Below are 16,697 nucleotides of genomic sequence, written 5' to 3'. Positions count from 1 at the left end.
TTTTCGGGACATTTCAGCGTATTACGGCCGTAATATACGGACCGTATTTTCATACGCTGAGTGTGAAGCCGGCCTTACTGTAGAGATTGCAGCCAGTCAATGGCCTCATAGGTCACATAAATGTGGGGCACGGGATTGCGGCAGGAAGTAAGCGGAGACTGGAGCTCTGGTGGGTGTGGTGGTGTGGAACAGAAGAGATAAGTAAAGGGGATTTTTAACCTATTTCCTGGTTTGGCCATGTTTTTTTTTTTAGAAGTCCTTTTTAATTTAGCAGACGCATGAAAGGAAATTACTGATTCCAAATCCAACTACCTGATGGTAAGATTTTCCATGACTTCTGGGAAACGCTCCAGTTCTTCCTTTAGTTCTTGAAAAGTGATGGATCCACTGTTGTCCTTGTCGGCGGACTGGAAAAGTACAAGAGTTAAGTCATCCAACTTCTCTTCTGGCAGTGAGATGGCATTTTCCAGCAGGCAGGAGCTCAGCACTGTGCGCAGCTCATCTGGGTCAATGGAACCACTGCCTAAATTATACAGAAGTCAATGTTACCGCTTTTAGGAGACAGTCATATCGATTTATAGTGGGGCAAAAAAGTATTTAGTCAGTCAGCAATAGTGCAAGTTCCACCACTTAAAAAGATGAGAGGCGCCTGTAATTGACATCATAGGTAGACCTCAACTATGGGAGACAAACTGAGAAAAAAAATCCAGAAAATCACATTGTCTGTTTTTTTAACATTTTATTTGCATATTATGGTGGAAAATAAGTATTTGGTCAGAAACAAAATTTCATCTCAATACTTTGTAATATATCCTTTGTTGGCAATGACAGAGGTCAAACGTTTTCTGTAAGTCTTCACAAGGTTGCCACACACTGTTGTTGGTATGTTGGCCCATTCCTCCATGCAGATCTCCTCTAGAGCAGTGATGTTTTTGGCTTTTCGCTTGGCAACACGGATTTTCAACTCCCTCCAAAGGTTTTCTATAGGGTTGAGATCTGGAGACTGGCTAGGCCACTCCAGGACCTTGAAATGCTTCTTACGAAGCCACTCCTTCGTTGCCCTGGCGGTGTGCTTTGGATCATTGTCATGTTGGATGCCAGCCACGTTTCATCTTCAATGCCCTTGCTGATGGAAGGAGGTTTGCACTCAAAATCTCACGATACATGGCCCCATTCATTCTTTCATGTACCCGGATCAGTCATCCTGGCCCCTTTGCAGAGAAACAGCCCCAAAGCATGATGTTTCCACCACCATGCTTTACAGTAGGTATGGTGTTTGATGGATGCAACTCAGTATTCTTTTTCCTCCAAACACGACAAGTTGTGTTTCTACCAAACAGTTTCAGTTTGGTTTCATCAGACCATAGGACATTCTCCCAAAACTCCTCTGGATCATCCAAATGCTCTCTAGCAAACTTCAGACGGGCCCGGACATGTACTGGCTTAAGCAGTGGGACACGTCTGGCACTGCAGGATCTGAGTCCATGGTGGCGTAGTGTGTTACTTATGGTAGGCCTTGTTACATTGGTCCCAGCTCTCTGCAGTTCATTCACTAGGGCCCCCTGCGTGGTTCTGGGATTTTTGCTCACCGTTCTTGTGATCATTCTGACCCCACGGGGTGGGATTTTGCGTGAAGCCCCAGATCGAGGGAGATTATCAGTGGTCTTGTATGTCTTCCATTTTCTAATTATTGCTCCCACTGTTGATTTCTTCACTCCAAGCTGGTTGGCTATTGCAGATTCAGTCTTCCCAGCCTGGTGCAGGGCTACAATTTTGTTTCTGGTGTCCTTTGACAGCTCTTTGGTCTTCACCATAGTGGAGTTTGGAGTCAGACTGTTTGAGGGTGTGCACAGGTGTCTTTTTATACTGATAACAAATTTAAACAGGTGCCATTACTACAGGTAATGAGTGGAGGAAAGAGGAGACTCTTAAAGAAGAAGTTACAGGTCTGTGAGAGCTAGAAATCTTGATTGTTTGTTTCTGACCAAATACTTATTTTCCACCATAATATGCAAAAAAAAATGATAAAAAAACAGACAATGTGATTTTCTGGATTTTTTTTCCTCACTTTGTCTCCCATAGTTGAGGTCTACCTATGATGTAAATTACAGACGCCTCTCATCTTTTTAAGTGGTGGAACTTGCACTATTGCTGACTGACTAAATACTTTTTTGCCCCACTGTATATAAATGTATTCACAAGTACTATGATTAAGTTCATTTCTACTGTTAAATAGGACCTGTCACTTGCTCAAAAAAATTTGGTTAAAGTGGACCTGAGCTTTTTGCTCTTGGTTTATTCCCACTGTTCCCCTGAGTATTCTGAGTATTTATTTATCTTTTTCAAATATGCCATATGGTTCCAGAGATCTGGGCCTTTTTTACTTAGTGCTCATTTTTTTGATCTTTCCAAGGGGGCGTTGCTCACGGAGGAGAGAATCTTAGAGACACGCTGTTAGGACTGGCGGAACGCACCAAGAGAGATGATATAGATGCGTTCGCAGTCCGGGGTCCACCGTGCAGGTGAAACCTGCTGCTAGGAAATGACAGACAATATGGCGGTATTCAAAAGTATACACGCGTGGGTTAAACCTCACCCAGCGTGAAGAAAGCGATCCTGTTGCGTCACAGGACCGCGGTACCGCACATAGAGCGCGAGCAAGTGGTCAGCGAACTAAACCCCAACAGGGATTGTAGTCCGATTAGACCCTTGCTGGCACTACACCGCTACTGGGTGTGAAAGGAATTATATAATTAAGGCACCGAAGTGCAAACTGTGCCGTGCTGGCAGGCACCACTAAGCACCCAGACGTGGGTCAGGAAGCGCACACTGGCGTGTGGCACTGCACTGGCGGTCACAGCAGTAGACGCTGACACGTGTGTGACACGTTGAGTGATAAGCTAGATAGCAGCCATACTCCATATGCGAACAATCATACAATAGGGTAGGGGTAATTAAAGAACGACTTGCACTCACAACAAACACACGTATTAAATTGTACACTAGCGCATGGCCGTGCGGTCATGCGCAGTTTATATAGTTGCAGGACAGGAAGCGGCCACAGAAACTTTGCCCTTCCAAGACCTGCCAAGAGGACCAATAGAATGCGCTGCAGAGTCTGAGCACATGACCCTCGATCTCCAACGGGAGATCTTGCCCTGGGCATGCTCAGTGTGCGCAGACAAGGACTTAGTCCCAGAGAAGTCCACTCGCTGCTGACCAGTATAGGCTTTACAGGCAGAAGCTGGAGAAGCAGCAGTAACTCTTCTCACAGAGTCAGACTGAGCGAGACGCTGGGATCGACGTCCCTGCTGAGCAGGCTCCACTGCGGCTGGAGGAGAATGGGAGACCGCAGCGGAGACGGATCGAGATTCCCCCTGTGCAGCAGAGGAAACTCGACTCCTAACATTACCCCCCCTCCTAGGGCCCCCCCCTCCTTGGGCCTCGCTACGTTCGAAGGCAGCAATGAGCTGTGGGGCCCGAATGTTTTCAGCAGGCTCCCATGACCTGTTCTCTGGACCATAACCCTTCCAATCCACCAGATAGAACTTTTTGCCGCGTACCACCTTACACCCCAAAATAGCGTTCACCTCGTAATCGTCCGTAGACGAACCCGATGTCCCGGCAGATGACTCGGAAAACCGGGACATGTATACGGGTTTCAAGAGGGACACATGAAAGGTGTCGGTGATACCCAAGCGTGGAGGAAGAGCCAGGCGGTAGACCACAGGATTAACCTGTTCGAGAACCTTGAAGGGACCCAAGTAGCGAGGCGCAAACTTAGTGGACTCAACTCGCAGCCTGATGTTACGGGCGGAGAGCCACACCAAGTCGCCAGGAGCAAAGGTCGGAGCAGGGCGCCGATGAACATCGGCGGAGGACCTCATTCTCTCCTTGGAAGCCCGAATGGCATCCTGAGTGCGATCCCAAATGTCCCGTGCCTCCACAGCTCAGTCTGCCACCCTGGAATCGGCGGAAGACACGGGCAAGGGCACAGGTACCCGCGGATGCTGACCATAGTTAAGGAGGAATGGGGTCTGTCCAGTGGAGTCAGCTACAGCATTGTTAAGAGCAAACTCCGCCCACGGTAGCAAAGATGCCCAGTCATCTTGTTTAGCAGAGACAAAATGTCGCAGATATGTGACCAAGGTCTGGTTGGCTCTCTCCACCAACCCATTCGTCTCGGGATGATATGCCGAAGAGAGATTCAACTCGATACTGAGAAGGCGACAAAGCTCTCTCCAGAACCGAGACGCAAACTGGGGACCCCGGTCACTGACAATTTTGTCTGGCATACCGTGAAGACGGAAGATGTGTTTAACAAACAATGCTGCCAAGGCCCGTGCAGAAGGTAGCCGGGGAAGCGGCACCAAATGCACCATTTTAGAAAAATGGTCGGTGATAACCCAAATGACAGTACAGCCACGTGACTTGGGCAAACCCACCACAAAGTCCATCCCGACCATCTCCCAGGGCCTGTCTGCCACCGGCAGAGGGTATAACAACCCAGCTGGCTGTTGACGGAGAGACTTATTTTTGGCACAAGAGACACATGCCCGAACGTAGTCTCCAATGTCACGAACCATATGTGGCCACCAATACATTCTCGCCAACAACTCAGATGTCCTCTTTGCCCCAAAGTGTCCACCCACTCTGGACGAATGAGCCCACGAGAGAACCTCCGGACGCAAATTGATGGGGACAAAAGTCTTGCCCGGAGGCACAGACTCCCGCGAAACCGGAGCTACGGTTCTCAGACTCTCTGAAGGGACAATGAGCCGAGGCTCGTCCTCCTCCTCCACAGTTGACACCAGGGAGCGAGAGAGAGCGTCAGCACGAATGTTCTTCTCCCCGGCGAGATAATTTAGAGTGAAGTGGAACCGGGAGAAAAACAAGGACCATCTGGCCTGACGAGAATTCAGCCGCTGGGCTGTCTGTAAATAGACCAAATTCTTTTGGTCCGTGAAGACTTGGAATGGGAACCGAGCACCCTCCAAGAGATGTCTCCATTCCGAAAAGGCCAACTTCATTGCCAGCAACTCCCTATCCCCGATGGAGTAATTTCTCTCCGCTGGTGAGAAGGTTTTTGAGAAGAAGAAGCATGGATGCTTCCGACCTTGAGCATCCTTTTGATAGAGGACTGCTCCTTCACCAATGGAAGAGGCATCCACCTCCATTAGGAATGGCTTATCCACATCGGGACGATGTAAGATGGGAGTGCTAGCAAAGTGGGACTTAATAGAAGTGAAGGCCTTGGAGACCTCTTCGGACCACGATTTAGGATTCGCTCCCTTCTTGGTGAGGGATACCAAGGGAGCTATCAGGGTTGAGAAGTGGGGGATGAACTGACGATAGTAATTTATGAACCCCATAAAGCGCTGCACCGCTTTCAGAGAATGGGGTTCCTGCCAGTCCATCACTGCCTGTAGTTTGGCAGGATCCATAGCCAATCCCTGGGCCGAGATGATGTAGCCCAGGAAAGGTAAAGACTCCTGCTCAAACATACACTTCTCCAATTTGGCATAGAGGAAGTTTGCCCGTAGGAGGTCGAAGACTTTGCAAACATCTCTCCGGTGGGAGTCAATATCTGGAGAGTAGATAAGAATATCATCCAGATAGACTACGACCGAGGTGGAAAGCATATCCCGGAAGATATCGTTCACAAAGTCTTGGAAAACGGCTGGGGCATTACAGAGCCCGAAGGGCATCACCAGATATTCATAGTGCCCATCCCTGGTGTTAAAGGCCGTCTTCCATTCGTCCCCCTCACGGATGCGAATCAGGTTGTAAGCACCCCGCAAATCTAATTTAGTAAATACCCTTGCTCCCCGAAGTCTATCGAATAACTCAGATATCAAGGGCAAAGGATACTTATTCTTAACGGTGATGGCGTTAAGACCCCTGTAGTCTATGCATGGGCGCAATTCCCCATTCTTCTTCTGCACGAAGAAGAACCCTGCCCCAGCAGGTGACACTGACTTCCTAATGAATCCTCTTGCCAGATTTTCCTGGATGTACTGTGACATTGCCTCCGTCTCCGGGAGAGATAGCGGATAAACTCGACCCCGGGGAGGCTCAGCACCAGGCAAGAGATCAATAGGACAGTCATAGGGGCGATGAGGCGGAAGGACCTCCGCCGCCTTTTTGGAGAACACGTCTGCATAAGACCAATACTGCTTGGGGAGAGAGGATAGATCTGCGGGTACCTCAGTAGTAGCAACCTGAACGCACTCCCTCTGACACCTACCCCCACAAGATTCACCCCAACCCAGAATTCTGCCTGAGGACCACTCAATATGAGGAGAGTGGTACCGTAGCCAAGGTATTCCCAACAGGACCTCATCAATTCCTTCCGGAATGACGAGCAGAGAAATTATCTCCTGATGAGATGGCGACATGGTGTGTTATCTGTGAGGGCAATGTCGACCCATTCACCACTCGCACCGTTACTGGTTGAGCAAGCAAAACCAGGGGTATTGCGTGACGTTGGGCAAAGGCAGAAGACATAAAATTGCCCTCCGCCCCAGAATCCACGCAGAGCTCTACCGAGTGGGAGAATGAGCCAATAGTAATTGTCCCCTTAAAGGACAACTTAGAGGCAAACGTCGCCGTGTCTAGTGTACCTCCACCTACTACCACTAGACGCTGACGTTTCCTCGACCGCTGAGGACATCTGGTGGCTAGATGTCCTGACTGCTGGCAAACATGACAGACCCTGAGTGCACAAGCGGTCCGGGACTTAGATCCTGCTTGTGACACTTCCCTGGCCTCATGTGACTCAGGAACCAGGACCGGAAATTCCAGAGGTTTGGCGAAAGTAGGAGCCAGCCGAAACCTCTGCCTACACTGGGCTCGCTCTAACCTCCGCTCGTTAAAACGGAGGTCAATTCGAGTGGAGACAGTTATTAACTCCTCCAGTGTGGCAGGAATCTCCCTAGTGGCCAGAGCGTCCTTTACGTGGTCAGCCAAGCCCCTCCAAAATATGGGGATAAGAGCTTTATCCGACCAATCCAGCTCAGATGCTAAGGTGCGGAATTGGACGGCAAAATGACTGACCAAGGACTCACCCTGAGTTAATGCCAGCAATTGGAGCGCAGTATCATGGGTGACTTGAGGTCCTAAAAAGACCTGTTTCAGAGCGCTCAGAAACAGCGGAGCACTCTGCACCACATGATCGCCACGCTCCCACAGCGACGTAGCCCATTCCAACGCCCTGTCCGACAATAGAGACAGAATAAATCCCACCTTAGCCCGCTCTGTGGGAAAACGTGTAGCCAGGAGCTCAAGGTGAATAGAGCACTGACTCACAAATCCCCTACAAAACTTGCTATCACCAGAAAATTTTTCTGGCAGCGGGAGGCGAGATAATGTCGGAACAGGGGTGGCAATGGACATAGTAGCTGCAGCCACGCTGGCAGCCTGTACAGCTACTGCAGTAACATCCACAGCTGAGGTCGCGCTCTCGAGAGCCGCCAACCTACCCTCCAGCTGCTGGATATGCCGCAGAGATTGCTGTTTGTCTGTCATCACTAGCCAGACCCTGGCGCTAGTGTAATGTTAGGACTGGCGGAACGCACCAAGAGAGATGATATAGATGCGTTCGCAGTCCGGGGTCCACCGTGCAGGTGAAACCTGCTGCTAGGAAATGACAGACAATATGGCGGTATTCAAAAGTATACACGCGTGGGTTAAACCTCACCCAGCGTGAAGAAAGCGATCCTGTTGCGTCACAGGACCGCGGTACCGCACATAGAGCGCGAGCAAGTGGTCAGCGAACTAAACCCCAACAGGGATTGTAGTCCGATTAGACCCTTGCTGGCACTACACCGCTACTGGGTGTGAAAGGAATTATATAATTAAGGCACCGAAGTGCGAACTGTGCCGTGCTGGCAGGCACCACTAAGCACCCAGACGTGGGTCAGGAAGCGCACACTGGCGCGTGGCACCGCACTGGCGGTCACAGCAGTAGACGCTGACACGTGTGTGACACGTTGAGTGATAAGTCGGGCGCTAGATAGCAGCCATACTCCATACGCGAACAATCATACAATAGGGTAGGGGTAATTAAAGAACGACTTGCACTCACAACAAACACACGTATTAAATTGTACACTAGCGCATGGCCGTGCGGTCATGCGCAGTTTATATAGTTGCAGGACAGGAAGCGGCCACAGAAACTTTGCCCTTCCAAGACCTGCCAAGAGGACCAATAGAATGCGCTGCAGAGTCTGAGCACATGACCCTCGATCTCCAACGGGAGATCTTGCCCTGGGCATGCTCAGTGTGCGCAGACAAGGACTTAGTCCCAGAGAAGTCCACTCGCTGCTGACCAGTATAGGCTTTACAGGCAGAAGCTGGAGAAGCAGCAGTAACTCTTCTCACAGAGTCAGACTGAGCGAGACGCTGGGATCGACGTCCCTGCTGAGCAGGCTCCACTGCGGCTGGAGGAGAATGGGAGACCGCAGCGGAGACGGATCGAGATTCCCCCTGTGCAGCAGAGGAAACTCGACTCCTAACACACGCCCACACAGAATCCTGTGAGCCACACCCCTTAGTAATGAGTATAACAATTAGCGCAAAATAAAAAGGCCCATATCTCTGGAACCATTTTTTTTTTTAAATCTAGTAATCAGGGGAGCAGCAGAAATAAAATAAGAGCAAAATCTGACCACTTTTGACCTGGTGACAGGTTTTATTTAAATATCTTGTTAAAAAAAAACTAGGCTTCCCCGATTCTACCTCTTCTTTTATTTTGCGCTGCGTCACTCCATTGCAAAGATCTGTTGCTTTTGGAGTGCAATATGTGAAATTTCAGCTTGCAGACTAACTGGGCTTTTCTTCAGAACCTACCCTTTGGGAGTGCGCTTTCTTGTGTCCCAGACAATGACATTCACGGTTCGGCAGCTGATCTAGCAGGCTCAGACACTGCTGAGTAGTGATTGGCAGCATTGGGGAGGGAGATATGAAAGCTCACACCACCAGACTCAAAAGAAGCATCCAGGTGGTCTGCAAGCAGAGATTTCACATACTGAACTCCAAAGTAAAGAAATGTGAATATTTCTGCAATGGAGTGAAGCAGCTCAAACACAAAGGAGCAGCAGAATCAGGGGACATCAGGGATTTTTAAAAGGTATTTAATTAACATTTTTTGAGCAAGTGACTGGTCCTATTTAAGCATTCAACCAGCAGCCCAAGTGGGAATAAACAGTGTCACCAAACTACTACTTCCTGCCTTATGTAGTGGAAGACAGCTTGTTCTTTTGGTTCATCCCTCACATGAGCAATAGAATATTCCTAGGCACACAAATTCAGGTTATTTTAGAAATTTATAAATTCTTTTGACACATGAAGTGATTTTTTTCAGGACGACAACCCCTTTCCATATTGACATCATAATGAAAGTCCTTCATCTGGGCTGCCCTTTTTTTTTTAGCCAATAACGAATGTGGCATGCCCAACCATCCATGCATACATGCCTGGCCACACAGCTTATACTGAAGCTTTTAAAAATCTATTTATTCCAGTATTTGAAATTTGTCATATAGAGGTAATTCCAAGGACTGGGATAAAAGGGTTGACTCAAGATAGACATTGGTGAACACAGGTTATTCCATTCAATTAGGTGGGGTCCGACTTCTGTGAGCGAAGTGACAGTGGCTGTAGAAAATGCCTTTCTACTTTGGCCCCACTTTCCATGGAGGATCACTGGAGACACAGCAGTTGGACATTTGGCATTTGGACATAGATGGCCAATTGTAGCAGTGAGCCTCTACAAGGTCGCATGCTTTAAATTGACCATATCAAAAAGTCTTTGTTGCCAACAGCCAAGAAATCTGTCTTTATGATTCCATTTCAAAACTACTTTGAAAAAAAGTATCTCTGGTGTTGAGAGGAGAAGGACCCTTCCAGTTTTGATACATGAGGTCCATAGATTCAAGTGTACAGATCTTGTTATGTTCAGTTGTGATCACAGTATGTTGTTGACACAGACAGGAATCCCAAAAGCCCCATACAATTACCATCAACGTCATATACTTGGAATAGGAATCGCAGTTTGTCGGTATCACTTCCATGGATTAGGAGGTTAAAAGCCTTTAGTAACTCATCCAGGCTAATGGAGCCACTGCCATCTGAATCAAATAAGGCAAAGAAACGCTCTGCGAAGAAAGACTGAAGCAAAGATGGAATTAGATGAAAGCCATCGATGTGTCTTGTTATACTGTTATAAAGTCATATACATCATGGGCCATATAGAACTGCTCTGTAAACGTTCCACCAGGACCGTTCTACTATACGCCCCAACACGTCCGTAGCTTATCTGCCCACACCATGCCATGTAGGTGTATGCTCCTCTTAATAGTTTCAATCAAGTACCATCATAAGGCGGTGTTCACACATTCCGGATCCTGCCGGACTGTAGGTAAGCAATAAATGTCTTATTCCACTGCTCCTGAGAACTGGGGTCTAATCCCCAGATCCTTCTCACTGCAGGAGCATTGAAAGCCGTGGCATGGTCGCACAGGACTGCTGCCCTCCATTTATGTCTATGAGGGCAGGTGCTGACGATCATTTTCTCCACATCCGAGAAAATCGGTCCGATTATGCTAATCACAACTTTGAGAACCAATTTCCTCAGATGTAGAGAATTAAAAAAAAAAAGTTTCTCCCTTCATGTCATCTGAGTGCGGTCCGATGTTTTCCACAAAGCCACAGACCTGAACAGGCAAGTGCCATCCGATCGGAGGCAAATCGTGTATGCTGTGATTTTTTTAAGGGACCACATAAAAAATTGGACATGTGCCCAGCCCCATGGAATAACATGGGGGCGAGTGCCAAAGCCACAGATAGCACTGAATTGTACGGTCGTCTGCACAAGCCCTCAGACTGATGGCGGTGACGAGCGCTGCACTGTTATTTCCATCAGTCCAATACACGCTGAAGTTAGCGAGCACCTTTTTAAAGGGAACCTGTCACCTGAATTTGGTGGGACCGGTTTTCGGTCATATGGGCAGAGTTTTCAGGTGTTTGATTCACCCTTTCCTTACCCGCTGGCTGCATGCTGGCCGCAATATTGAAGTTCATTCTCTGTCCTCCGTAGTACACGCCTGCGCAAGGCTGCATGCTGGCCGCAATATTGAAGTTCATTCTCTGTCCTCCGTAGTACACGCCTGCGCAAGGCTGCATGCTGGCCGCAATATTGAAGTTCATTCTCTGTCCTCCGTAGTACACGCCTGCGCAAGGCTGCATGCTGGCCGCAATATTGGATTGAAGTTCATTCTCTGTCCTCCGTAGTACACGCCTGCGCAAGGCAATCTTGCCTTGCGCAGGCGTGTACTACGGAGGACAGAGAATGAACTTCAATCCAATATTGCGGCCAGCATGCAGCCAGCGGGTAAGGAAAGGGTGAATCAAACACCTGAAAACTCCGCCCATATGACCAAAAACCGGTCCCGCCAAATTCAGGTGACAGGTTCCCTTTAATATATTTTTGTAACTTATAGATTATCATCATTTTTGCAATTACGACCTGACGTAAACGAAAACAACTTCACCATTTTTCTTTCGTAGTTATGTTCTTATATTACCTTCATCCCTCTCCCCATACTTACACAGCGACCAAAAGTTGTGCTAAACTGCATCAACATCAGTGTTTTTTCTTCAAGTTTGCAAATGCATTGGATTTCATATACATTTTACAAATCAATCCATTCCTGTAGAGATAAAAGTGCAATGGGCTGCAGGGTGGCTCGGTGGTTAGCACTGTTACTTTTGGGGTCCTGGGTTCAAATCCCACCAAGGACATAAATCGTAATTGCCATCCAAGATCAATCATCTACAAAGCTTTATTTGATAACCTACCAGACTCTGTAACACACCCCCTCTTCCAGGCGGTGGCTAAAGGTACCGTCACACTTAACGATATCGTTAATGATATCGTTGCTTTTTGTGACGTAGCAACGATATCGTTAAGGAAATCGTTATGTGTGACAGCGACCAACGATCAGGCCCCTGCTGGGAGATCGTTGGTCGCTGAACAAAGTCCAGAACTTTATTTCGTCGCTGGATCTCCCGTGGACATCGCTGGATCGGCGTGTGTGACACCGATCCAGCGATGTCTTCACTGGTAACCAGGGTAAACATCGGGTAACTAAGCGCAGGGCCGCGCTTAGTAACCCGATGTTTACCCTGGTTACCAGCGTAAAAGTAAAAAAAAAACAAACACTACATACTTACCTACCGCTGTCTGTCCCCGGCGCTGTGCTCTGCACTACTCCTGTACTGGCTGTGAGCGTCGGTCAGCCGTAAAGCAGAGCGGTGACGTCACCGCTCTGCTTTCCGGCTGCTGTGCTCACAGCCAGTACAGGAGGAGTGCAGAGAAGCTGAGCGCCGGGGACAGACAGCGGTAGGTAAGTATGTAGTGTTTGTTTTTTTTACTTTTACGCTGGTAACCAGGGTAAACATCGGGTTACTAAGCGCGGCCCTGCGCTTAGTAACCCGATGTTTACCCTGGTTACCCGGGGACTTCGGAATCGTTGGTCGCTGGAGAGCTGTCTGTGTGACAGCTCTCCAGCGACCAAACAGCGACGCTGCAGCGATCCGGATCGTTGTCGGTATCGCTGCAGCGTCGCTTAATGTGAAGGGGCCTTTAGGCTTGGCATAAATTATCCCATAAAAAAAAAAGGCTTAAAACAATCAGATATTTTAAAAGAAATGCCCATCTCACTTGTATACTCTATAATCAACCAAACTCTGCCTAAGCTATGGGCAGACTCAAAAATTAAAAAAATAGGGGACATTTACACGGGTCAGACATTTGTGAGCTTTCAAACCCTGAAAAACAAGTTTGGCATTCACCCATCCTCCTTTATGGAATTCCTGATCCTCAAAAAGAACATCGGGTCTTTCATAGGGAATAAACCAAAACTCTCAGAATCATCAATTAAATTATTAAACAACATTGGACACCATATATTTTGGAGTCATAAATTTATCTACAATAACTTTAATTTTGACTTCAATCTCTCCAAAAGCCCTCCAATGATAAAATGGGAACAAGACCTAAAAAACTCACATAACATCGAAGACTGGGAAGAGGCCATAACCATTTCCTATCAATCAACTCTCTCTATGTCCCTCCAAGAAACCCATTTTAAGGTGTTGTCGCGATGGTATTACACTCCAAGCAGACTAGCACACATTAGATCCATAAATTCCTCCCAATGTTGGAGAGGATGCGGCCAAAGAGGCGACATGATGCATGTTTTCTGGAGTTGCCCAATGGTAAATTCTCTTTGGACAAAAATTTCCAATGATATTCTTAGCAAACTCATCAACGCTCCCTACACTTTACGACCTCAAACTGCCCTACTATCATTAGGGCTTGAACAACTAGACCATAATCTGAAATTAATTATAATCCACATATGCCTAGTGGTAAAAAACAGTATTGCATTCCATTGGAAGAGTCAACACATTCCATCAACAAAAGATATAATACTAAGAATTTCCCAACACAGATCACATGAATCTCAATTTGCAATATCAAATAACCAATTTACAAAATTCACGAAAAAATGGTCTAGATGGGATCAGATATTCCCTACCCCGATTACGTGAAGAGTCAGACAAGTTCATGCTCCATTCAATAATTATAAAGTTATAAATTTGATCCATGTTTCCAAATTGCTCTAATTTCCTTTCTTGGTTATACACCAAGATGTTTAGTGTTTCTCTTAAAGTACTAATGATACCAACAATATGTTTGATTGTACTTTATTCTATTTACTTTCTTTCCCTCTTTTCCCTCCCCCCCCCTCTACTTTCCATCCCTCCCATTTGATTTGCTTGTTTGTTAAAATTTCAATAAAATATTTTGAAACCAAATCCCACCAAGGACGACATCTGCAGGAAATTTGTATATTTCCAACCACACTCCAAAGGCATACCGATAGGAACCAATGGGGACAGTGATGACAATGTTCATAAAGGACTGCGGAATATGATGGTGTTATACAAGAGAGTAAAATAAATAATAAGTGCTGCGTGAAGCAGTGTAGAGCTTTAGGCTGTTTTCACATTGAATTTTTTTTCCCCCTAACTTAAATAGTGATAAATACATGAGTGAAATTGTACCTGGCCCTGCAGGCCTGATCTACCACTGGGGCAGAATGACAGACCTGTCACAGATTTTGCATCACTCACCATTGCAGCCCATGCGATCATTTGCTTTTGAGGACCATAGTGGGACAATGCTGCCATCTTCTGGTCTTAAAGGGAACTGTCATTAGATTTCACAGTACAAACTAATTCATTACTTAATAGGTCAGAGAGGCTAAGACTGGCCTCAAGGGGAACAGCTGAATTCCCCTGTGGGCCCCCTGTGCAGGAGTGGGACCAGCAAACTCTATTTGAGGAGAGTTTGGCACACTCCACTTAATGCAGGGGGAATCTCATCATTCATTTAAAGGGGTTATCTGAAACTATTGTTTTCAATAGGCCTAAGAACCATAGACAAGCAGTTGCTATGCTAAACACCTGCCTGTTCTACGCCGCGCTCGCTCAGAGTGCCAGCGATTCTGCTGCATCACTTCTGGACTGTTGATGGGGTGTGACTGCCGATGTCGTGCTGAATGACAACCAGCTTCCCGCAGGTAGGCAGCGAGGATACGACTGGCAATCAGCATGACAGCGGCAGACATGACGTCTCAATGCGGACAGCCAAGGACACAGCCTCTTGGGCTAGGCCACGTGAGGCCTTATTTCTGAGGACTTAGAGAAGCCCTGCGTTGGAGAGATCGGCATTCTCTAAAAGCTTTAAGTCAGCGTTTCTGATTATTTGAGACTCAGCCATGCAAGCACCTTTCTACTTCAATATCAGGATGTACCGCTACCATCTTACATCTGAATATATATGCGCATATATAAATAACTTTATAGAGGTCTAGTTAGTTAGGAGACAAGGCCTCTTCTGTAAGAGACTTCAAAAACTGCTCTGAGCAGGCGATTACTAAAGTACTGGCACAACACTACCGTTTTTTTTATTTATGCATAGAAAGGGTTAATCACGTGTATTTTGCTTACATATAACTTAATTCTGCTAACTGTACCTGTATATTCTCTTAGTCGGAATTATTTAGAGTCACTGCTGTCCTCGTCTTTGTTATTTCTACACTGTTTACCTACCATCCTTTCCTTGGTTTTTATAAACTGGTTAGTGAATATTCAGATTATCTCATCTTTGTGCACGTCTGCTGATTGCTGCAGTACCTCTCATCCTATCTTATATCCAATTGTCGAAGTAATAATATTATCTGTAAAGCTCCACACCAACCTCTTTAACCTTCAGGGCTGTCTTGAATTCTTCTAGATCAATTTCTTTGTCTTCTCCAGCAATGCTCTCAAACTGCTTGGTTACCCAATCCAGCCACTTTGCATCCTCATCTGTGGTCATGATGCTAGAATAAGAAATAATATGTAACAAAACTACACCACAAAGATGCTTTGACTCTATGACATTCTGGCGGACCAGACTTCTTGTACAATGTGACAGTGTCAAACTGGCGGGTGTAGACCCTCTGCGTGATGAACTAGGCTTTAATCGGAAGGTTATTACCCGGGGCATAGTGCCTACTGGGCATTAACCTGCTCTCTGATGGCAAAGTGAGACTTGGCTGCCGGCAGACACCAAACATGTCTCCATGGTAGTCCTTGGATGCCAAGCTCCACCAAGAAGCCAGACGGTGCATGGCGATGGGAAGGGGAGCACTGCTACTAGGGAAAGATAAGAGGTGCAACCCCTGAAACTTTCCCTGCGTAACCTTGAGCTCGCTGACATCGCTCGATGGGCTATTTCACCCCGTGTGGCGATCGCGCTCCTATAACTGTCTCACCTTACCCTAAGAACGGCCCTGCAGCAGGAACACTAGTCCTGCTCTACAATCTAAACAGAAAGGGAAAGAGACAAGGGTCAGGCTATGTGCACACGTCAGGATTTCTGGCAGAAACTTTCCTGACAAAAAAACCTGACATTTCTGCCAGAAATCCGCATGCGTTTTTTTTCGCGGTTTTGAAGCTTTTTTGCGCGTTTTTTATGCGTTTTTGATGCGTTTTTTCTTGCGTTTTTTTTCAAATGCATAGAATAGCAGGAAAAACGCGAAAAAAATGCAAAATTAATGAACATGCTGCTTTTTTTACCGCAATGCGTTTTTTTCACGGAAAAAAACGCATCATGTGCACAAAAATTGCAAAATGCATTCTAAATAATAGAATGCATAATGTATGCGTTTTAATGAGTTTTTAACGTGTTTTTATCGCGATAAAATGCGAAAAAAAACGCAAAGAAACCTGAACGTGTGCACATACCCTTAAAGAAACAGCAATAAATCAATGCGCACCCAGACTACAGAAAGGTATAAAGGAAAGGAAGGATTATCCAAACCAAAAGGGAGATAAAGTAAAGGAAGACACCAAACAAACTTCCAAACAGCAATCTCTGAAGACGAACTCATGCGTTCCGTGAGTCGGGGGGGGGGGGGGGCCCAGTGCCAGATTCATACTTTAAACTGTAGTGGCATCCTACTCCTGGATGCTGATATAATTGAAAACAATGATGGGAGAGGGAGCCATCAATTGACCCTCCCCCGTCCATCATTCCGCCTTTGTGTCTGAGCTCTGTGATGTCTCTGCGCAGAGGGTGT

General features: G+C 46.8%; 1 protein-coding gene across 1 annotated transcript in view; it reads right to left on the bottom strand.

Moving 5' to 3' along the window:
* The window catches only part of NOX5 (NADPH oxidase 5), a 62,202-nt gene extending 46,751 nt beyond the window's left edge, over window positions 1-15,451 (bottom strand). Inside the window, exons 1-3 of the mRNA XM_069762420.1 lie at window positions 15,332-15,451; window positions 10,020-10,170; window positions 313-523 (exon numbers count right to left, since the gene is read on the bottom strand). Of these exons, the coding sequence (XP_069618521.1) occupies window positions 313-523; window positions 10,020-10,170; window positions 15,332-15,451 (482 nt within the window). The remainder of the gene's footprint in view (window positions 1-312; window positions 524-10,019; window positions 10,171-15,331) is intronic.
* Window positions 15,452-16,697: the final 1,246 nt, after the last annotated feature.

This window comes from Ranitomeya imitator, chromosome 4, assembly GCF_032444005.1.
Source record: "Ranitomeya imitator isolate aRanImi1 chromosome 4, aRanImi1.pri, whole genome shotgun sequence".
In the NCBI taxonomy this organism is placed as follows: Eukaryota; Metazoa; Chordata; class Amphibia; order Anura; family Dendrobatidae; genus Ranitomeya; species Ranitomeya imitator.
Note: the sequence above shows the minus strand (reverse complement) of the source record. Positions and strands in the feature narration are given on the sequence as shown.